Source organism: Squalius cephalus (assembly GCF_949319135.1).
Source record: "Squalius cephalus genome assembly, chromosome: 4".
In the NCBI taxonomy this organism is placed as follows: Eukaryota; Metazoa; Chordata; class Actinopteri; order Cypriniformes; family Leuciscidae; genus Squalius; species Squalius cephalus.
In genome coordinates, this window is record NC_137125.1 from 15,363,559 (window position 1) to 15,389,268 (window position 25,710).

Genomic DNA, 25,710 nt, shown 5'->3' on the forward strand with positions numbered 1-25,710 from the left:
TCTTGTTTTGGAACCTCAGTTCTGCCAACTTGGAATTAATGGCCTGGCCCAACTGTCCAACAGTTGCCTTTTCGTGACGTTTTATGACAGCATCTGCAAAACAATACAAGATGTCAGTGGTTATGGTTAAAGGGTTAGTTTACCTACAAATGCAAATTCTGTCATTATTTAGTCATCCTCATGTCATTCCAAATCTGTAAGACATTCCGTTTACACAAATCAAGATCTTTTTAAAGAAATCTGAGAGCTATCTCTCCCTCCATTGACATTCTACGCAACTACCACTTTCAAGCACCAGAAAGTTAGTAAAGACAAGTCGATTGTTTTGTTTGTGAAAAAAAAAAAATGATTACCACTTTATTTACAAAATATTAATCTCCACTAGAGCAGCAAGGGCAGACGTTGCGTGAACGTGCGTTTGTTATGAGGTTGAAGGATGAACCCAATAGCAGACAGTTTGCAGGACACACTAGGTTTATTATATACAAATAAAAGGGAAAACAAAACCCACGAGGGGGCAAAACAAGACTAGACAGGACAACGTGTGACTAAACTAGACTATGACTTTGACAATTAACTAGACAATAAACAAACAGCAAATACAAGATCAGAACTACACTAGACAATCCACTTGACAGGAATATTCACAGAGTGATCACACAATGTTTGACAATGAACCGACACAAGACAGCAGACATGAGGGGATTAAATGAGGGGCATGTTTTTTTTTTGCTACATGCCATGGGATTAATCAATGCATGCTGATGAACAATGTATAATAATAATAATAATAATAATAATAATTAATCTGCATACCCTAGTTTTGCACTGATGTAAAAAGACTGACAGTGACACAATAAGACCTCATGTTAGCAAAATGTTTTAATCTTTTAACTCTTAAAAAAAAAAAAAAACTCTTAAAAAAAACATGTATGTTCTTTAATGTTTGATTATAATTTTACGGTCTTCACATAGGGATGGGAATTGATAAGATTTTATCAATAATAATGCCACTGACGATTCTGATTATTGATCCAATTCTTTATCGATTCTCTTATCGATTCTTGATAGCACTGTGTGGAAAAATGTAGTCATATGCTTTTTTTTTTTTTAAACAAGTGGTTTTCTTTATTTTGAAGTTTAAGCTTGAGTTAGCAAACTGTACTTTTTTATATAATTTATGTAATAAATATAACCTTATTGTAAAGTGTTACTGATTAGTTACACCGATTCAGACGTCACCTGAGTTCACTGTTGGAAAGATTAGTTGTTTTAACCATTCATTAAAATGAATCGGTTCAAAAGAGTCATTAGTTCGCGAATTGGACGTGTCGTGCGCGTTGTGTGATTATGCCAGCAGTTAGGACACTGACATCCAAGATTTGTGTCAACATAAAAACATTTCATCACTGTATAGTTTTATTTCGTTTAATTAAAGTGTTGTTTAAGTCAGCTGAATGTCCAGAACGCTTTTCAGAGAAGATAAGGAAACTTATTTAGCAAAATTCACACCCAGCGGTAATTCAGAAAAAAAGGTCTTTCGACCTTTTACCACCGTGTCGATTTATTTTTGATTAATATGTGCGTGCGAGGGAGAGAGAGCAACACAGCGCCTAGTTTGGAGACGGTGAAGTCGTTTACACAGAGAGTGCGCGCGCGCGACCGGCTCTCTCTCTCTCTCTCTCTGCTCGTTCTTTCAGTTAAACATACACCCTGTCACAAACGCAGCCGTTCATCTACATTACTCACCGATCAAATAAGACTTTGGCGGGACAAAAAATCATTTTGGTGGGCGCTAAAATGCAGTAAAATTCATGCGCGAGTTTCCATTAGACTCGCACGGTAGCCAGCCGTCTCATCAAATGGCGAGCTCAGCTCAGTTGACGCTGTGTGCTTCAAGATTCTGACGCAAGTCCTAAGATTCCAATTGGCCAAGAGAAAAAGTGCTAAGATTCCGATTGGCCCAGAGAAATGTCAATTATAAGAATTATCCAATAATGTTTCGCAATTCTAGACTGCATGGCAGTTACTGTGAGAAACAATATACCCCCCCCCCCCCCCCCCGAAAAAAAACTCTCCGGTTCTACGCGATTCGCGTAAATGACCCAATTGACCAAGAAAACGGCGATTGTCGCCGAAAAGCGACAAGTTTGCAGGTATGAAAGAACCTCAAGGACTAGATGGCAGGATCATGACAGCGTTGGAGATTATATGTAAATAAAGTGCCAAATTATGTTTTTTTTTCACAAAGCACTGATGTCTTTACTACCTTTTTGGGGCTTGAAAGTGAGTAATTAATGACAGAACAGGGTTTCAGCAGGTATCTTCAAATTAAATCTAATGCTTTTTAATGCCATTTTTTACATTTTTAATGCCATACATGACCCATGACTAACCATGGACATATGCTGTCAATTGATATTAAAAATTAACTTGATTAAACACATTTTTTTCTGTGATTAATTGCAATTAAAAACACTTACAATTTTGTAGTTTATATATTTTATAATGTAATAATATTTCACAATTAATCAACAATTGAATGTAGAGACAAAATGATGAAAGGTTTTTTTTTTTATGTTTAATGGCATCTTTTTATGAATGAAGGCCAGCATCACTGATACTAATACAGCTATTGATATCTGGATAAAATTATTTCCCCCCCCTAATTTTAAACATTAAGTTAGTATCGTGGCTTATGTGCGGTCAGACACTTGGATTTGTCATTAGGGCCCTAGCAGCACCGATGGTGAGAGGACCCTATTGGATCTGCTCCGTTTATTATTATATTATTAGTATTTGACCAAATCAAGCTCAAATGGAGTTACAAGTTTTTCCACCAGTCGGAGATATGTGTTTTGTTGGTCATCAGAAATGGTTTAAACATGATGCGAGTTCTGCCATCTCTGTCAGTGAAGTCCATTCTAAAACGTGTCTGAAAATAAACTGTAACTCAGCGAATATTAGCCACACTTTCATGAGAGATGTCTTTATAAAGCTTGGAATGTCTACTTTTAAATTAAGTAATTCATATCAAAAACAAATAATTCTCATTTTATGTAATCCGTTTGAAACCATGGAGATGTACAGTTTTTTCGTTCTCCCTTCATCTCTAATGAGCTGAGGCCGCCATACCCCAGGTGCTATTCACATGGTAAATAGTTTAGGTGATCTATATACATCACACATGCCCCTGATCAATGATACAAAAACACAAAGTTCCTTCATCAGATTCACTGATAGTTCATCGCGTTTTGAGTATGGCACGCTACTCCGGTAAAGAGGCCCTTCAGATGATTCTGGACAGTGAGGAAGAATTAGGCCTGTCGCGATAATTAAATAACCGTCTGATCGCGATTATTTGATCTAACCGCGATTGTTTCAGACAACCGCGATTATTGCGCTCTTTTATAGGCCTACGGCACAAGGGGGAGTCATGAACCAAAATAAATAGACACGCACTAATTACGTTTTCCAGCAATAATTTCAAAGTCATCTGAAGCCATTCCATAGCTTAATGTGAGGGACAGCAGTATATTTACATTGTTAAATTAAAGTTCACAAACTGGTCTGCAGCTGTCAATCATTCCGTTCAGCATTCAAACTCTGCAGCTGTCAATCATTCCATTCAGCATTCAAACAGCGCGCGTCGTCCAGTTACGACAGGATACACAGTAAAACTTTCTCCAATGTGACATTGACATTATAATGCTTGATCTGTAGATAAAGGGCTGTGGATTTGCATAAAATGACTATTTTGCTGGAGTTTTTTGCTGTTTCTAAATGACTCGCTCGCTACCGTGTGCCTACACAGCACAAGGACTATGAATTGCATCAGACGCACAATAACTGGAGTTTAAAACTGTGAAGAAACAAATGATCAATAAACTGTTGGACTGATATACACTAGGATTTGTGCCCTCGACATTTCTTCGCTTTGTGCCGTGAACTTTTAAATGCGCACTTGTGCAGCGCTGCGCACTGTGACTCCATGTTGCATTAAGCACATCATTCTGCACCCGCGATGCGCATACGCGCTTTGTTCCGCTCTGTTTTGAAGCGTATCATATTATCATGGTTTGTGCATTTGTTTTTATTAACATGTTTAGATTTTATTAAATTACTGTGCAGATGTTTTCAAAAATTACTTTTTGCTGTTGATTTATACACTCACTAAGTTTAATAAACAAACTGTCATAGCTATTGAATATATTTATTTAATATTTAAAGGTGTTAACTGTAATCTTACACTGCAAAATGATAACTTACAAAGGATTAAATTCATCACAATTATTTAATGAATGAAGCACAAAGCCCTAAAACAGACAATTAATCGGCAGTTTTGGCTAGCTTTTGACATCTTATGGGAAATATTGCCTAACAGTGTCCCTTACTTTCTTGTAAGCTATGCTCAGGTGTAAACATTTGTAATGTGATAAGTTACTAAACATATTAATATAAACAATATATTTAGCTCAGTTTTGTTTAGCTTCTGACACTGATTATCATGTTAAAATACTGCCTTATGCCTAATTTAGCTTTGCGGATATCTATGTAAATATAACCTATGTGATTTGGTCCAAATATATTTTAGCTTCAGTTAAAATGTGATACTGTTTAAATACTAGACAATATATTTTTATATATAAAATGTAAGATTTTGGTTAGCCTATGGCCCTGCTTATCATGCTAAAATACTGCCTTATGCACAGAAGTTTGTGAATACAGGTGTACATGTTTGAAATGCTCTAAATGCGTGCGGTCTATAGCCTATGGCCCATCAACTGATACTCGCGGTCTGACGCGGTCTATGGCCCATCAACAGATATATACATACATTATGCGTCCATAACCATTTATCAGTTTATTTTGGACAATGCGTGTTTGTTTGTTTTTTTAGGAATGTGGCTGCATCAAGCTCTCCTTCTCCAGCACCTCGCAGAGGGGGGGAACGCAGGTGTCATTCAGTTCTCAGTGTGATCGAGAATCATACTGAGTGAGTAAACAGACGTTATATTTTACTGATGAAATGCAATTGTTTACATCGTCATAATACAAAAGTACATGTTCTTGTATGAAATTACAACAACTCTTGTCTTTTTTAATCCATGGCCATTAGTGATTGATAATGATAATAATACCTACAGTTTATTTAATGTGTTTTTGATGTGTATGTGTTATGAGCATGCTCAAGTGTTTTGTTTTTTGTTTGTTTTTACAGATGTGACAATGAACATTTCCAAGCACCTGTTCCGAAGAAAACAAAGATAAACAAGCAACAGGCAGTTGACATGGTTCGCACGGACCGCAACTGAGTTGTCAACTCTGTGCCAAAACACCAATGCTCAGTTAATTAAAATTAAGTTTAAAATAGCCTAACTGTTTGACTATTTGAATATAGTGTAACATTTTTAAATGTACTTATTTCCTGTGATCAAAGCTGAATTTGCATCATTACTTCAGTCTTGAGTGTCACATGATCCTTCAGTAATCATTAGTGCAGCACAATTAATCATATCGCAATCGCGATGTCAAGGCTATGTGATTATGCACAAAATGCTGAGATTTTATGGAATAAATACATTTGGGCTGTCAATGTTAACACGTTAAATTGATTAAATATTTATAAAATAATTAACGCATCAACACAGCATCCGTTCATTTTTGTCATCCTTTGGCTAGTGTTACTTTATATCAGGGGTTCCCAAACTTTTCCATGACAAGGCCCCCCAAATACCACTAGGTTCTGGCCAAGGCCACTAGATTCTGGCCAAAACTATAAAAAAACTATATAGTTTTACCCAAACTGAATAATTAAGACAAGTTTAAATGGGTACATTTTCTATAAATATTTTTGAGTCTTCATTTTCTTTTCTGACATCAAACACTTCTGTTAAAACACACTAGACATGCAAATTATGTGCAGTTTAGGCAGTTTTTGTGTGAAATCACATTTATTTTGTCCATCAAAAGTGTGCTATCACTTTAATTGAGCGTGAGCTGCGCAGCAAAAATAGACTCAGCGCCGAAACCCGCTTCACTGCTGCTCACACGACGCTCCTGCTCGCAGTGTAAATGCACTCATTGATTAACATGGATGCTGAAAATATACGCACCGCTCACGCTTGCGGTGTGAAACGGCTGTAATTCACAAGGTTTCCTACATGTGTGTTCCGTGTGCATGTGTGATGCTGATGTTGCGCGATGTTAATCATGCGGCGCCACATTGCATTTGACCGGCATAAAATCGGCATATGTCAGACTGACCGTCCACTTTTGATGGACAAAATAAATATGATTTCACACAAAAAGTGCCTAAAATGCACATCATTTGCATGTCTAGTTTGTTTTAACAGAAGTGTTTGATGTCAGAGAAGAAAATGAAGACTCAAAAATATTTATAGAAAAATGTACCCATTTAAACTTGTCTTAATTATTCAGTTTGGGTAAAACTATAGTTTTTTATAAAAATAAATAAAAAATAGAACATTAATATTTGTGTGTGCTGTAAAATGCTTATGATGAACGTAAAGAGTTGTGAGAGAATGAGTCGCGTGTGAAATCAGCGTCTGTAAGCAGCGTCTGCTCTTAAAGAGACAGCAGCCAATAAAGCTTTCAGTAAAGTTGTCAGTAAAGTTAATCAAAGAAGAAAGGGAACAGAGAAAATTACTCACTGCTCGACTAAATAACTTTAGTTGCTTTAATAAGGATTATTCTATATTTAATTTTTCAATTATGCAGTGCAGACTGTTTGATAACTTTGTTCAATTTCTGTAAATGTCCTACCTGTTAGACAGTAAGGGCACAGGTAAATATGACATTTATTTTATACTATTTTACTATTGAGACAATAACAAGTTTGCAGTAATGCATAGATGTCACTATTTAATTTTGTAAAACCTATTATTTTAATTTGAAAACACAGTGCATTTAGTTGTTGTTGCTAGTTTGAGTTGAGAAATACACATTTCAGCATTATCACTAATCTGTGTGTGCATTTTACTTGAGAACCAAGGAAGTTGACTCATGAAACCATTTGTTTATTATATCGCAATCACAATATTTACCTCAATAATCGCAATATGACATTTTCCCCAAATCGTGCAGCCCTAGTAATCATTCTGATATGATGATTTATCATCAATGTTGGCAACAGTTGTGCTACTTAAAAAAATGTTATAATAACCTGTACGTTTTTTTCAGGATTCTTTTATGAGTAAAAAGTAAAAAAAAAAGCACTATAACAGCATTTTAAATCTTTTGTAACAATATACACTACCTTTCAAAAGTTTGGGGTCATTTTCTTTTTTAAATAAATAAATAAATACTTTTATTCAGCAAGGATGTGTTAAGTGATAGTAACGACCAGGGATGTAAATTTTAACAAATTCCCATGATCGATCGTTGTTCAGCAGGACAGGGTGTGCAAATACTGCACAAAATGCTATGTTCCTCACCAAATGAATGAGAATGGTTTTTAATCTAAATAAAGGGCTAGTAGGATTGTAAAATGTTTCAATGTGATTGATCATTTAATCCAGTGTTTCCTCTATGTTGATTAGTTAATGGCGGCCCGCCACGGCAAAATTTTTGCCGCCACGGTAACGTTAGGGCTCTACAGTGCGACCATTTCACTCGCATTTGCACCTAAATATGTCTGTGTGCGACCATGAAAAGATATTTAGGCGCACTTGTGCGACTGACCCGATCGAAGATTTTTTTTGGCGGCCGCCAAAGCGAATTTTTGTCCCGCCAAAGTCTTATTTGACCAGTGTGTAATGTAGATAAACTGCTGCGCTTGTGACAGCTGGGCGCATGCTTAAAAGAACGAGAGAGCGAGAGCGAGAGCCCTCTGGTCGCGTGCGCTCGAGCACTCTCTTTGCGAAGCAAGGTTCCACGTTTTAATGAATGGTTAAACGACTGATCTTTCCAAAACTGAACTCACGAGACGTCTGAATCGGTGTATAACAGATCGGTAACACTTTACAATAAGGTTCCATTTATTAAACTCTAGTTATAACTACATTAGTTAACATTAACTTTTAATAAACTGCACTTCTACAGAATGTATTAATCTTTGCTAATGTTCATTTCAACATTTAATAGCCTACATTATTGAAATCAAAAGTTGTATTTGTTAACATTTAGTTAATGCACTGTGAACTAATGAACAAACAATAAACAGCTGTATTTTTATTAAGATTAATAAAGATGAATACATTCAGTAACATATTGCTCATGGTCAATGTTAGTAATAAACTAATGTTAAATCAAACCATATTGTAAAGTGTTTCAAAAAAATTATTTACAGAACACCTTAAAATAAGAACGTAAGGTGTGCTTACCCCCTTTAGTACAGCCTATATGGTTAGCAAGATTTAGCCTTAACTCTTCCGAGTCGCCGATCACGCCGGCGTGATCAAATCACATGACCAGTTTAAGACGTCGAAGCATAAAAACAAAGTCACGTTGAGCGCTGCTGTCCACTTCTGTCGAAAGTGCTGGCTTGAAACTCTATTTTACTTTTTGTTTTGTGTTGATAGACCAAGTAAAAACGGAGATATGATAATTTAAACTTTATATAATTTTTTTTTTTTAATATTGACGCGTTCGTAAAGGAACGCAAGATGGGATGTGACAGGCGTTGCATTTATTCTCATAACTTCGTCGGTTTTTGTCATAAAACAAAACGGAGACAAATGTGTGAATCTGCTGACTCAGATCTTCAGGCTGCACATTTTAGGGAGTGGAGGAGGAGCCAACTGAGCAAAGAAGTGAAATTGAAAGGCGCCCGCGGGAGTCAGGAGATTGACGGAGTAGACAGAGAGACATATATATAGAAAGAGAGAGAGAGAGATATTATTGCTAGTTTTTGGAAAAGTTTGAATAGATTTTGAGAGTAGTTTAGGAGTAGTGTAGATAGTTTAGGTAGTTTAGGTAGTTTTTTGTGGAAGGAAAATGAAGCGAATGTCTTTGGTCTCATTGTTGACAGAAACTGTTTTGAGGAGTGGCACAGATAAATAAATAAAAACTCACCTGATATTCGTTGTAAATAGTTGTATATATAGTTTGATTTTGTGTTCATTTTACCTTTTGTATAGTATATTTGCACTTTTTAGGAACCCCTCTTACTCAAGGAAGGAAAGCCCTGTAATGTAGCTGCCTGTGTAATTGTACATGAAGTGTTTTGTAGAGTTTCTAAGCAAAAAAGAAAAGAAAAAAACGCCTATTGCCACACCTGCTTTTTGCTGTATATAGTTAGATTTTATCTCAATTTTACCTTTTTTATGTTGTATTTGCACTAAGTGGGAACCCTCATACTCTGGGAATGCAAGGCCTTAAATATAGCTCTCTGTATAATTGTGTGCATAAACTTTTAAAAAGAGGCAAAGCTAAAAAGAGAAAAAAAAGCCTATGGCTACACTCACTTTTTTTTTGTAAATCATATTTTTTTTGTATATAGCTTGATTATATCTGAATTTTACCTGTATATGTTGACATTTACAACTTGTGTTTACATTTTAAACCTTTTAAAATGCTTCATTGAGCATGTTTGTGTTTTTTGTAGTAAAAAAACTATAATTTTTCTATTCGGATTTTGTGTTTTTTGTGTGATTTTGGGTCCAGTATGTTGATACAGTACATAAAAGTGAAAAAATAATTGTCTGTTCATATAGGTGATGTTGTGCTGAAAAAAACAATACCAAACATTGGTATGGTAAACATTTGTTTATGTCGCAAAATAAAAAAAATAAAAAGTACTCAAAAACAGCCAAAATAGCCCAAGACTCCGAAGAGTTAATAAACTACAGCATTTACAACTGAATGGTAGCCTATTCAATTGTAGATGGTAGAAAATAAGACTATTAGTTAAAATAAACTTTTTAATGCTACTTTTTCTCCCTGCTTTTTTATATTGATATGATTATATACCAAAATAATCTATTAAAGAAGGATTTTATCTTACAAAGCTATGAAATCCAGAGGTAAAATCACAGCTTTTTTTTTTTTTAAAAGTGTTGGCCAGCGAAGACCATTTTTGACCCAGGTAAAACCCTGCAGGGCCAACAATGTTTGTGTGCGGACATTCACACTTCAAGCAAAAATCGCTAGTGAGGCGGTTGTTCGGACAGACCTGCCCCCACTGCTAAAAAAAATCCTAAAGGAAACACTGTAATCAAATTAATTTTTTAATAATCAAATATAACGACTAATGAAAACCAACGTCAACGCCTCAGATGCGTGCTTGGAATATGTGACTGTTGTGGACGTGCTCTTCCTGGAACAACGCGCTGAAAATGGCAACTAAACCCAATGAATTCACAACGATTTCATAAAAGTGTTCTCATGTTATGTAATATGACAGTCCTAATCATAGTTATTATTAACCGCGCATTGCTGTTTGAGCTGCGCGCTGAATGAATACCGTTAAACTGAAGCACTTTGCTGTCGCATTATTTAACTCAAAGAAACACATCCTATATGAGATTAATCAGATATATACAAAATAAAAATAATATTACGAATGATATCTGCACAAAATGAAGCGAATGCACAAGTGAACTTGAACCAAGTTACGTGCCATTCAGAATAGCTACGACACAATCGGAATGAAATCAATACGATTGATGAATCTGAACAAGGTGTTTACATGAATGATAAATAAAGTAATCGGGTTGATGTGCGCGTTTATATGTCACAAGTTTCAAATTGGATCTGATGTTCTGACATGCGCACTGCACGAATATACAGTTTCCCACTTTTCGCGCATAAATATTCTTCTCTATTGGTTCTTTATTTGTTTTAATCAGCAGACGTAATATTAATTTGTCTCTGGTCATAATTTAGAGCATATTAACAGTTTTGCTGTGCTGCTTATTGATCACGCAGTAAAAATGCCCCTCCCTGCGGCCAAAACTAGACGTCTGTGGATGAGAATCCAAAACTGGTGGGAGTGGGACGTTGTCCTGCTTCACTTCACAGACACGCGAGTGAAATGAGAATTTTAGAATGACGGGAAACGTATTAATATGACACTTTATTCAACAGGAAGAACAGCTCGTTCCGCGCGTCATACGTCATTACGCTATTTAACGTCATCGCACATGCGCAGTCCTTTCAGTTTTCAATCCGATCAAGTGTTTACATGTTCTCTCTATCGGATTACAAAAGGAATAAACCACCCCTTTCAATCCGATCGAAATTTCATTCAGATCGAGCTCAATCGGATCGATTAAGGTGTTTACATGAAGGTTTTTTAGTCCGAATGAGCCGTCAATCCGATTATAAGTGTCCATGTAAACGCAGCTAATGATTCGTGTTGTGGACTCACTTTTTCTGGAGCAACGCAACTATGGCAACTAAACCCAAATAACTCACAATATTTTATTACAATATTGTTCTCTTTATAATGTTATGTGATGTAGTCGTGCATTGCCGTTTGAGCTGCGCGCCCTGAAACAGAAGAGGGTCACCGTAAGCTTTACTACATTAATTCTTAACCAAATTCTTAATCAAATAACCATATGAGATCAATCAGATATAGTTAGGCCTACACAAAATAAACACAATATTACAACTTACATTTGCACAGAACAAAAGGCTGCGAATGCACACGCAAATAGTCATAATGAAGGTGTAAAATGGCCCCAAACATAACTCCGGTGTGCTCGCTATACATGTTTTGCGGTTGAGCAGCATGAACCTGCTTAAGTTTTATCCATTAAATTAATTATCATCAATTAATCGATTAATCGTTAACATCCCTAGTAACAACTTACATTGTTAGAAAAGATTTCTATTTTGAATAAATGCTGTTCTTTTTAACTTTTTATTCATTAATGAATCCTGAAAAAAGTATCACAGGTTATAAAAGAAAATATTAAGAAGCAAAACCGTTTCCAACATTGAAAAATACCAAAGTATTTAGTAAAGTAGAGTATCAAATCAGGATATTACAATGATTTCTGAAGGATGTGACACTGAAGACTGGAGTAATGATGCTGAAAATTCAGCTTTGATCACAGGAATAAATTATATTTGAAAGTATATTAAAATATAAAATAACTAGGGCTGGGAATCGATTAAAAAAAATTAACTAATTAATTGCACAATATCTAGGGCTGCTCGATTATGGGAAAAATCATAATTACGATTATTTTGGTCAATATTGAAATCACGATTATGTAACACGATTATTTCACATGACTGGGAACGTGTTGCATTTATTAAAAAGACACGGTAACACTTTACAATAATGTTAATTAGTTAACATTAGTTAATGTATTAACTAACATGAACTAACAATGAGAAAAACATTTGTTAGAGTATTTATTAATCTTGTTTAATGCTAGTTAATAAAAATACAGCTGTTCATTGTTTGTTCATGTTAGTTTACAGTGCATTAACTAATGTTAACAAATACAACCTTTCATTTTAATAACGTATTGGTAAATGGTGAAATTAATATTAACTAAGATGCTGTAGAATTATTGTTCATTATTAGTTAAATTTTAACAAAGGTAAGTTAGTTATAATGCTAATTAATTAACCTTATTGTAAAGTGTTACCAAAGACACCTTTCAACAATTCTTAAAAATCGAAATGTGAACATTGATTGTACTTTTTGACCTATTAAAATAAATAATGTAACAGATAATACTTCAATGAGTATTTTAATAATTCCCGCAGGTCTACCACTTATAATGCGGGAAATTCCCCACAAACATTGATTCACTTTAGCATGTAGATTGTATGAATATCTTAAATGAATCCACACAGATTATAAAATCAAATCAATAATTTTAAAACTTTCTCCGAGACGCAATTTCACAAACCGCGTGAGTGTTCAGCGGTGCTGCGTCTCCTCTCTCTCTCTGCCTCTCTGAATGTGCTGGACAAAAGCAAGCGTCGAAACTACACTTTCGCGTTTATGAGTCGGGACATGATGGAATTGTCACTTGTACAATCGGGCCAGCATTGCATCGTAACTAAAGTTTATCATTTTCACTTCTTTTTAAGTCTTATCAGTTTAAACATTCAAGCTGAGAGAGTTTACGGCATCGGGAGGGGCGGATGTGCGCGTCATTCAGAACACAAGACAAAATAAGAGCGTTCTTTTAAAACAGAAAATGGCAAAATAATCGTTTTTACTCGATTATACTAATTTGGTGATCGTTGGGAGCAAAAATCGAAATTGAAATTCAATTAATTGCACAGCCCTAACAATTTCTGTAATTAATTGCAATTAATTGCGCTTCCCCCAAGCTTGTTCATCAATACTTAGAATCACCTAATTAAACAACACAGGAAAAAAAGGGAACAGAAAATAGCCCTATATTAAAATATTAAACATCAATATATCAATATATTATTCTTTTTCAATAATCAATCAACATAATCAATTTAACAGATTATTATTATTATTATTTTATTAATTATTAAAACAAAATATAGTCCTACAAAGCTATTATTACCAGAGCATGTGATCAGAGCAGGTCATTTTACCATTGTTGCCCAGCATGACTATACCAGCTCAGCAAACAGAAGTCAACAGAGAAATTTCACGTTACTTGAGTGGACTTTACTTTTCCAGTGCTTAGTACATGATTGAAGCCTTTGGGCCGTTAACGACAGAGCCGCCGACACACACACACGGAACGGAGAGCGCGCCGCTGCTGGGCCATTAACGACAGAGCGAGCCGACACACACACACACACACGCAGGCGCGCGCGCGGAGCACAGAGCGCGCCGACACACATACACACACACACGCGCGTGCGCGCGGAGCACAGAGCACGACGCACATACCGAGCGGAAAAGACCTGCTCATGAAAGCTGCCCAAGAATGAAACCTGACCGCCGAACATGGAGGGGCGGGACGGCATATTTCGGCCTTTTTAATAGCAGACGCAACAGGAAATCATTAAAACGAGGCAAAAAAAAAAAGTGCTGCGTCAATTGCGTTATTTTTTTTTTACGCGTTAAACATTTCAAATGAATCGCAAAGATTAACGCGTTAATTCCCCCAGCCCTAAAAATAACTAAATATACAGTACCAGTCAAAAGTCTGGAAACATTACTATTTTTTATGTTTTTGAAAGAAGTCTCTTATGCTCATCAAGCCTGCAGTTAAAAAAAAAAAAAAAAAAAAAACCAGTAATATTATGAAATATTATTACAATTTAAAATAATTGTTCTCTTTTTTAATATATTTTAAAATGTAATTTATTTTTGTGATGCAAAGCTGAATTTTCATCAGCAAGTACTCCAGTCTTTGGTGTCTTATGATCCTTCAGAAATCATTCTAATATGATGATTTGATACTCAGTTATTATCAATGATGGAAACAGTTGTGCTGTTTAATATATTTTTTGGAATACTTTTTCAGGATTCATTGATGAGTAAAACGTTAACAGCATTTATTCATAAAAACATCATTTATTCAAAATAAAAACATTTCTAACAATATAAATCATTACCATCACCTTTTATCAATTTAACGCATTCTTGTTGAATTAAAGTACTAATTTCTTTAAAAAAAAATACTTATTGTTCCCAAACTTTTGAACGGTAGTGTATATTGTTACAAAAGATTTCTATTCTAAATAAATACAGTTCTTTTTAACTTTTTATTCATCAAATAATCCTGAAGAAAGTATCTCAGGTTATAAAAAAAAATATTAAGCAGCACAACTGTTTCCAACATTGATCATAAATCATCATATTAGAATGATTTCTGAAGGATCATAAGACACCAAAGACTGGAGTACTTGCTGATGAAAATTCAGCTTTGCATCACAAAAATAAATTACATTTTAAAGTATATTAAAAAAGAGAACAATTATTTTAAATTGTAATAATATTTCATAATATTACTGTTTTTTTTTTTTTTTTTACTGCAGGCTTGATGAGCATAAGAGACTTCTTTCAAAAACATAAAAAATAGTCATGTTTCCAAACTTTTGACTGGTACTGTAAATATACCGTATTTTCCGCACTATAAGGCGCACCGGATTATAAGGCGCACCTTCAATGAATGGCCTACACTGTTAAAAAAAAACCGTGAAATTTACGGTAAAAAACCGGCAGCTGTGGTTGCCAGTATTTTACCGTAAAAAATAAGGTAGCAACCTTTTATGTTTTACGGGATTTAAATTTACGGGCAAAAAAACACAATGTAAAAAAAACCCTGTGAAATTTACGGTAAAAAACGTTAGCTTGGTTGCCAGTATTTTACCGTAAAAAATATGGTAGCAACCTTACTTAAAAAAAAAAAAAAAAAAAAACCTTCAGCAGGATTTAAATGTGTGGTAAAAAAAAAAACATCAGCTGTGGTTCCCAGTACTTTACCATAAAAAATACAGTAGGAACCTTTTAGTTTTCATTGGACAACCGTTATATTACATAAACCAATAAATGTTATCATTAAATTTCACTGAAGTATTAAAGTTTACTTTATATCTTTGCAATATACTGAAAACCATCATAATAACACAAATGGCAAAAAAAAAAAAAAAAAAAAACCCCGATGATTTAAGTATACCATTAGTTTTTTACAATCTGAGGTACATGGTAATATTGAGAAGGTGCACAGTGTCATACACACAAACACAAAACACCATCATGGTGACATACACACGTGACTCCAAATAATGGCATAAACATTCATTAAACAATATATGATGTAATATAAACCAAAAAAATATAATATAAACTGATAACAAAAACCAAGAAGAAACATAATTATTTAAATTAAATAGCATCAAATGTGAAGTGTCACACAGGGAATTCTGGGAATGTCCATTTAGAGAAACAACAGGAACAGAAAAAAGAGACGAGCAGAAACACAAGAACTACAACTGACTTCAGACACAGCCTCAGATGAAATCAACTGAAGATAAAAAACATTACATCTGTGAAGATCTCAGCAGAGGAGGATTAAACAACTCCACAAACAGCATTACCAGCTTCACTTATTACTAACCAGACTGACTTTATTTCTGTCAGACGTCTACAGTTCTGTTTTAGAATTAACAGAGGTTTAGATGTTGATGATTTATTGTTTCATTTGAAGTCACCATGATGGAGATCAGTGACTGCTTTAGTTGGGGTTTTGACCCTTGACTTTCTAACTTTAGTTTTTCTCTGCCTGCTGTAACTCTGTGTTTATAAGACATGTTGATTATGGCTAGGAAATCAGAGAGAAAATGAATCGTGTGATGGCAGTTGTGAATCAATGATGGCACACACAGATGTCACTGAACTCATTAAAATCCTTCTTTCTGACTTCGGTTTATGTTGTTGGTTAGTGAATCTGCATAAATGCCCAGACTTTTTGATATAATATAAAGGATTTCTTAAAAGTTGTTTAAAAAAAAAAAAACTTTCTTTAAGGCACACACAGATGTCAAGATTCAGTCTATGCATCTCAACAATGGTGAGGAGCAGAATATTCAATTAGGAAAAGTAAATTACATAGACAATTCAGATCATAATTTATTCATACCGCAATGCATGATGGGAGCCATTAATGAGTTGTGATTGGTGGCAGCCACTGCAACATGCTTTATTATTGTCACCATTGTTGAGATTCACAGGCTGTTTATTGATGTCTGTGTTTTAAATGAATTTATCTGAAAGTCTTTTGATCAGAACAATGTTTATTAAATATTTTGAATTGTAAATAAAGTACTGATAATTATAGGCTGAAGAATCACTAAACTGCTGCTAACAAGTTAAACCAAACTATCTCAATGAGTTTCCTTTTTCAGATCACAGCATGATTATGTCAAAACATAACCACCACTATAAGATAACATTTTACTTTGTCCATTTAACTGTTATAAATTAATAAAAGCAGACAAACAACAATAAATATTAAAGTAAACAAATAATGGTCTAGAACCCAACTAAAGCAAACACCCATCACCTTAATGGTAACTTACAATTTGTGATTTTCTTCTTCAGTGATTCTGCTTGTTAACATCAGGTGTCTTCAATAATGCTCAATCATCACTAAATTAATCACTTAATTATCTCCTCAGCCCTAAATGCCGCTTCATCTGAAAGCAGGTGATGGTGATTTACTACTAATCAAGGAACCGGCTTTACTGACGAGATGCGCATAACCATATCGCGATTTAAATCGCCCAGCCCTAATTGAGCCTCCAATCAAAACTCATCAGTATCTCCCAGCATGCATTGCAGCAGGAATACATTATGCTGAATTGCCTTAGTATTTTCTTTTATTATTATATCTGCTTTTATTTTTTATGTTGTTTTTGTTGCAGCTTTTTAGTAGCTTGTTTTGTGATGTTCAGAGTTTTATCTGATTATTGTGTTGATTGTCACCGTTGTTGAGATTCATACGCTGAATCTTGATGTCTGTGTTGGTTTTAATCAAGCAGTAGTTTAAATACTTTTTTCTACACCATGTATTTTTAAAGTTCTTCAGATTATCTGTTGCTCATTTACAGAAATATTATACTCAATAATATGAAATATTTATTTGTAATATTATAATCAATATTATCACTTCGCTCAAAGTGAGAGATAAGACTCTTTATGAGGTCAGTGAATCAGGCCACAATATGACGATTTTCTCATCATTAACCTGCCATCATCACCTGGTTACATTTTTTCTCTGATTTTCATGCCATAACATTTGTGTTATATAACCACACAGTTAAGGCAGTCAGAGTAAATCTAAAGTTAAAAAGTCAGAGAGGCCAACTAAAGCAAACACTCATCTCCATAATGGTAACTTCAAACTTTATCATTTTCAATAAAACATCAACGTCTAAACCTCTGGTAATTCTAAATAATTAGATTACAGGAAACCACAGCTGGCAGGTTTTTATTTTTTATATAAAAGTTCAGTTCAATGTTCAATGCCATAAAACCTAAAATATTACTACCGTATTTTACCGTATAAACTTTAGTTCAGTGCCGTAAAAGCAAAAACAATTCTACCGTATTTTTTACGGTAAAGTACTGGCAACCACAGCTGCCAGTTTTTTTCCGTAATATTTAGATCACTGCCGTAAAACCTAAAATATTACTACCGTATTTTTTACGGTAAATCGCTTTCAACCAGCTGCCAGTTTTTTACCGTAAACTTTAGTTCAATGCCGTAAAACATAAATATTTATACCGTATTTTTTACGGTAAAGTACTGGCAACCAGCTGGCAGTTTTTCACCGTAATTTTTAGTTCGATGATGTAAAACTTTGTAAAATTAGTAAACATTTGCTACCGTATTTTTTACGGTAAGGTACGGTAAATGCAACGGTAAGTTTTTTTTTTACAGTGTACTTCCAAAATCTGTACATTTAACAGTATATTAATGTAAAATTACATGAAATGTCCTGTGAGAGCTATTACAGTTTTTCACTGTATATAGTAAGGGTACATACCGTTAAGGAATTAACATTTTTTTTTCGTTGCTTTTTTACAGTTTTTTACTGTTAAAATTACGAACATTTTTAACAGTGTATTTTAGAACTGTTTTCATGTATAGGGCGCACCGGATTATAAGGCGCATATAGAATAGAAGATACTGCAGTCAAATGTTTGACTGGGTTTGCGTTATGCAGTGGTCACCAACCTTTTCAAGCCTAAGATCACATCCAAAGTCCAAATGTAAACCAAGAAACCTTGTTTATACTCGACGCGTCCGCATGAGCGCGAAGTTAATAAAAAAAATAATATCCGTCTGCTCAGGCAGATTCGGCTTAACAGCGCGCGCGCCTCTGAATCCGAAGATGCATGACTTTGAGCCGAATCTGCCCGAGCAGACGGATATTAGTAGTACATCTCATCACACCGGCACCCAGTTTGCGCGTCTAAATCAGTTATATGGTCTGGTGTTCAGTCTAAAACAAAACAGTTGCGTCAAGTATAAATGCCTCGTCTGTTTGGGGAGTTGCGCGCGCAGTCAGCGGAGGCTCGCGCTCCGGTGTCAGGCGAAAGTATAAACAAGGTTTAAGTCAGCGGTTGTTTAACAGACGTTAACATAAGGCGCCAGATCCATATATAAGGCGCTCCGGATTATAAGGCGCACTGTCGTTTTTTGAAAAAAATAAAGGCTTTTAAGTGCGCCTTATATTGCGGAAAATACGGTAACCGATTACATTTTCCCCCCGTTTTTAACCCCGGTCGGAATGCAAATCAAAATGTCTCTTTCAGGGCTGTTTATGACAGGCTCAAATACAGGAGGTTTCTATATTTGCAGTCTATGGTTCAGTCATACGTTTAAACAGACTAATTAATAAACTTACTCATAATTGCCTTGACCTTCCCTGAATCCAGGCCATCTCTTGCCTCTTCACCGCATGCGGTCTTGGATTTTCCACCTAAATACCGGAAACAGTGATACTTGTAGGAAGAAACATTTAAAGTATAATGGTATATTACTATTAGTACTTGTAAATGTACCTCTAAGGTTGCTTCGAAGAAGAGTCTCCATGTCAAAAACACTACAGAGGAGACACCTGACCATAGAAGTGGACGTATTGGCATATGATGCTGCCCTCCATGCACTTCTGGACACAAACACTTCTGATCCAGGATAGATTTCAACCTAAGGATACAACAACAAAAATGACCAGATAACAAAAGAAAAAGGAAAGACAGACCATTTAGGCCAAAGTAGGGGTGGGCAATATGGCCAAAATCATTTTATTTTATCTTTGTTATTAAAAATAAGAAGTAGGGATGGGCATTTTTCAAAAATATTGCATTCGAATATTCAGGCTCATAAAAATCAAATGGTGTTTGGTGTCATAACCTTATTTTTTTTATAATACAATAAAGATGCACAATTCTGGATAAATTGAGAATCACAATTTTTTTATGAAAATTATTAAATCGAACCAAAAATTTAAATCTTGCTAATCGGAATCAAATTGAATCTGGACATCTGTATCGATCCCCAGCACTAGTGTGTGTCTGTATATTGTAAAAACACTCACTGGGGTTAGGCTTATTCTTAAAAAACTTGAAAAGTATTAGAACAGTTAGAATAATCAAAAACAAGGAAGTTTTTTTGGGGTCAAAGAAAACTACATATCAAAAGAAAGAATTTAAGTGATTTGGTGTCTGAGAAACTTACACTAGTGTTGGCTGCATTGTCTGATGGTACTGGGTATTGTCCAGGTGCTGCTATCATGTTTTTAAGCTCCGCAATAGACTGTTGAATATTACGAAGTGACTCTTCCATGTTTCCCATTTCTAAAATGCAAAATCAACAAGATACTTCACATTGAGGGTACGAAGGAATTTGCAAAAGAAATATAAAATATTCCTAAAATGTTAGATCTTAAGAGACGTAAATAAATAAGGCACATATTGTGCAGATCTTACTCTCTACAACAAATTCTCGAAGGTCTGATATGTCCTCCCGTATGTCCTTGGATGGTTGTGGCAAGTCTTTTTTCTGGATCTTCTCCATAAGTGCTCTCTGCTGTGAGACTTTCATTGTCTTCATCTTGGTGTATAAACAATAAATAAATGTCTGAATAATATGCACCTCACAAAGAAAAAATAAATAAAATGAAATGAAATGGCCTCTGCACGGACAATAAGGAAATAATATGAAAATAATAAGAGAGTCATAAAAGTTCTAGTTAATAATAATAATGCATCAATGTTTTTGCAAAAAATATCAAACATTTTTATTATTAGAGTAATAGTTAAAGGAGAACTCCGGTCAATTTTAACATTGAGCTAATTTTTTTGTAAATTTGGAGTGCTGTCAATACAGAGAACAACGACACAAATCGGTGTTGCCTACACCATGTTATCCTCTTTTTAAAATTTGCACCCTGTTGACTTCAATGGGGCAAGTTTTAAAGCTGCTTTTAGCCTCTTAACATCCTTGATGTGTCATTACAAGTGCACAGCCATGTGAGTGATTCCTTCAGAGCAGGGTTCCAGACTGCGACCAAAATGGTCGCATATGCAACCATTTTTTGAGAATGTGCGAGTTAAAATTGTATGTGGTCGCATTTGTGCGAGTGCATGGTCATGTACAACTCAGTTAAATTCACGCATGAATTTTCCTGCATTGAACTTGTTTTAGCGCCCGCCAAAATGAATTTTTGTCCCGCCAAAGTCTTATTTGATCGGTGAGTAATGTAGATGAACTAACGTTACATGTTTTCAGTCTGTTTAACTGAACGAGCAGAGAGAGAGAGAGCCGGTCGCGCGTGCGCACACTCTCCCTCTTCGGAGCAGGCAAAAGTGTAAACAAGACTTCACCGTCTCCAAACTAAGTACTGTCTTGCTCTCTCTCCCTCGCACATTTTAATCAAAATAAATCGACACGGTGGTAAAAGGTCGGAAGACCAAAGTTTCATGTGGAGCATTCAGATAATTTTTTTTTTCCTGAATTACCGCTGGTGTGCCTCTGAAAAGCGCCCCCGACATTCAGCTGACATAAAACAACACTTTAATTAAACGAAAAAAACTATCCAGTGATGAAATGTTTTCTGTGTTGACACAAATCTTGGATGTCCATGTCCTAACTGCTGGGATAATCACACAATGCGCATGACACGTCCAATTCGTGAACTAATGACTCCTTTGAACCGATTAATTTTAATGAATGGTTAAAACAACTGATCTTTCCAGCAGTGAACTCAGGACACGTCTGAATCTGTGTATAACTAATCAGTAACACTTTACAATAAGGTTATATAAGGTAATAAAGCAAGACGGCGCTTAGTTTGGAGACGGTGAAGTCTTTCGCCTGGCTTCGAATAGAGAGAGTGCGCACGCAACCGGCTCTCTCTCTCTGCTCGTTCTTTCAGTTAAACATGCGCCCTGTCTAGGGTTGGGTATTGGTTAGGTTTTATCCGATACCAGTACCTACTCGGTATTTTTCAAACGGTTCCGGTGCTTAAACGGTTCTTGAAACGGTACTTAAGAAAACTAAACTGCACACACTTTATCAAAAAAAATAATACCTGTGTGTGTGTGTGTGTGTGTGTGTGTGTGTGTGATTTTCTGAAAAAGATTTTCTGATTAAATGAAAAATTGTGCCCTTTAAAAGGCTACTGATGTAGCACAAAACACTTGAGTTAAGATCAAAATTTTGTCTTCTCATATTATGACTTTTACAGAACAGAGAAATATCTGACACTGAGCAGAAATATTTAACACACACAGTATAGCCTCATATAAATATACTTGATATTGATATACTTCATACTTGATATGCAAGATTTGCAGTTGGCATTAAAATACTAGACTTACCCGAAGAGGAACACTGGCAGCTGAACTTGAACTTTAGTCAAGCGTCGCGTGTCAGAGGTTTTGGGTTCTAATCGGCATTTGTGGTTGTATATCAAGCAGGGACACTTTGTGTCCATTATATTTTGAGATATAAAAAAATATAAATATAATGCTCACGCACACACACGCAAACTCTACACACTAGACGCGCGGAACTCTCCGCGCACATACTCATCTGAGACGCGAGCACACACACACACAAACTCTCCGCGCACATAATCATATAGACGACGCCTCATAAATAGATCGATCCGAGTGAAGAAAAGTGCGGTGTGCGCGAGCCACGAGAAAACACTGTATCCGCGCCACTGATCGCAGCGGCAATGAGCACTTTGATCACTTGATTTAAAAAACACATTTCAGCGCTAGATCTCTTATTTAACAAACAAACTAAATGAATGCTCTGCTAGTTAACTGGAGATGTTTTATTATTGGATCATTCGTGCCGCGAGATGTTTTATAGGGGGCGGTAAAAAAACGTCAGGAACCGAAATCAGGCACCGAAAGTTTCGTTCTTATTCGGTCTGGTTACTACCGTTTACGTCGGAACCGGTTCCCTATTGGAACCGGGTTTCGGTACCCAACCCTAGCCCTGTCACAAGTGCGCAGTTCATCTACATTACTCACCGATTAAATAAAACTTTGGCAGGACAAAAATTCAATTTGGAGGGCGCTAAAACAAGTTCAATGCAGGAAAATTCATGCGTGAATTTAACTGATTCGGCTAACTCAACTTTAACTGACTGTGCACTCGCACAAATGCAACCACATAAAATTTTATGTGGTTGCATTCTCAAAAAATGGTCGCAGTCTGGAACCCTGCAGCGTCTCTTCCATTATATGCTACATTTGAAATAACGAACTTGAGCACGCTAAAGACGCGATATGTGAACGGCCCCTAAGATCTACGAGCAATGCGCGCATTATAATGAAAATATCGAGCACTATATCGAAAATGTTTTAAATATCATTATTGACAATGGTGTACCGTTGATTAATACCACTACCACGACCAGAGTTCTCCTTTAAGAATTTGTTAGGGCTGGGCGATTAAACATTGAGCTCATTTTTTTGTAAATTTGGAGTGCTGTCAATACAGTGAACAACGACAAAAATCAGTGTTGCCTACACCGTGTTATCCTCTTTTTAAAATGTGCACCCTGTTGACTTCAATAGGGCAAGTTTTAAAGCTGCTTTTAGCCTCTTAACATCCTTGATGTGTCATTACAAGTGCACAGGTCATGTGAGTGAACACGGGTGAATCTGACTGCAGTAGATGTGAAAGAAATATATTAAAAAATAATGTTAATTCAGCCAGCGCTCATACCTGTATTTACATCCTGTTTTCGGTCGAAGTCCACAGTAATCGATTGTCGAGTTCACACGCGTGCTTAGTTACCTATGATCCTATGCTATGATCACACGCGTGAACTCGACGACCGAAAACAGGATGTAAAAACAGCACTGGCTGAATTAACATCACTTTTATTCATATCTTTCACATCTACTGCAGTCAGATTCACCGTGTTCACTCTGAAGGAATCACTCACGTTGGCTGTGCACTTGTAATGACACATCAAGGATGTTAAGAGGCTAAAAGCAGGTTTAAATATTGCCTTATTGAAGTCAACAGAGTGCAAATTTTAAAAAGAGGATAACACGGTGTAGGCAACACCGATTTTTGTCGTTGTTCTCTGTACTGACAGCACTCCAAATTTACAAAAAAATTAGCTCAATGTTAAAATTGACCGGAGTTCTCTTTTAATCTAATGTTACATACCATTTTACTTCTACCCGGCTGTAGTGATTCTGCGCTGGTTGGAGTATTGCCCTGGTATTTAGGATTAGGCTTGGCAGATCTTTTGGACGGGTGCTTCCACTCCTCTCCCTCATCCTCATCCTCATCCTCCTGCATTGCCTCTAGGTACGACTCCAGTGTTGATGCCTTCTCTGCAACAGTTAAATAACATAAATTGTGTATTACAAATCCTTAAAGAATGTTACTATATAATGGTAATGCTATATCATTTTAGGTTTTAGCTCAAAGGGAGTTTACCCAAAAATGACACTTGAGTCATCATTTACTCACCCTGGTGTTGCTCTAGCCTAATGCCATTGTCTTGACAAAAAAATGCTGCCTATCTTGTGCTACCAACACTTTAATTATATTGTTTTAAGGGTAGGGTTAGGGTTTGGACAAAAACCTAAAAAAGCCTCAAACCACATGAACAACACAATCTGATTAATTATTTCCTAACTAATGTACTGTTGCAGGTAGCTGCTAGCACAAATCGTCAGAACACCTTACATTGTACATTGAAACACTCTTTCATGGTCGATGAACTAATGTTAGAGGTGTCAAAAAGCACGCAGAGCAAGACCAACGGCCTATGTCAAGATGTTTAGTTCGTTAAATACATTACATTTTGGTTCGTTTTTCACAAATCCATATCATATAACACCAATATACTTGGAATATACAAGACGTGTCACATAGGACCATTATGTGATACTTTTTGCATCTTTTTAATAAAGCTTGTCGCGTGCAAGACGCACGCAGATTTTTTTAATTCACCTTTTCTGGTCAGAAAAAAAGATGGGAATATTTTACATTAACATTTAAATGGGCATAATTGTTTACAAGATTATATAAATTAAAACCAGCAACTTACCAGCAACTTTGATAATTTTGGCAGTGTAGAGCGGCCAGCCACCTTTGGGTTTTTTACCCTCGGCCCACTCCACAACATAGACGCCATCGCTCTCATCCAGACGATCCAAGTAGTCTTCGCAAATAAAATCACGAATAAAGTCAGTTTTCACAACACTGTATGTTCCAGTGTCAATACCATCCAACCATTCGACGAGAGCAAACATAACTTCTTGATTTCTGTTCTGTTGAACTAATGTTAACCTCAGGACTCGGAGAACTGACGATAACCTCAGGAGAACTGACGATGACGAGTGGGACGAGCGGCGGGAAAAATTGAACGTCGGTTGGAAGTCAGACGTATATAACCATATATGGAAATAAAGCTGGCAGTTTGACCAATCACAGGACTCTTACTGCCAAGGTGCAGACAGCCTTACTATATAATGTAAAGAGCAAATTATGTAAATTATAAAAAGTCCAGATGCAAAAATATAAAAAGTATTTGAATGAGAAGTGTGTTGTCCCTAAACGCACAGAGAGTAGATGGAAACGGTAAGTCACATGAAGTTTTGGGATTTTTTGTTGTTGTTTTTGACTGGATGAAAACTCTCAACTGGCCTTTTCACCCACATCAACGTGAATGAGTTTTTTTTTTTATAACAAATGATATTACTGAATGAATAAACTGAAATGTGTTTAATAAAACTCAATTTATTACTCAATGTATTAAAACAAAGAATGCACAAGCACAACATTTGTT

General features: G+C 35.7%; 1 protein-coding gene across 1 annotated transcript; it reads right to left on the bottom strand.

Annotated features, from left to right (window-relative positions):
• LOC307157423 (uncharacterized protein) lies at positions 1-25,186 on the bottom strand. Its single transcript, XM_079869361.1, has 3 exons — positions 24,970-25,186; positions 24,078-24,247; positions 1-93 (listed from the first exon to the last, which is right to left on the bottom strand). Exons 1-3 carry the CDS (start codon positions 25,172-25,174, stop codon positions 82-84), a joined length of 387 nt encoding a protein of 128 aa, XP_079725487.1. The 5' UTR covers positions 25,175-25,186; the 3' UTR covers positions 1-81.
• Positions 25,187-25,710: the final 524 nt, after the last annotated feature.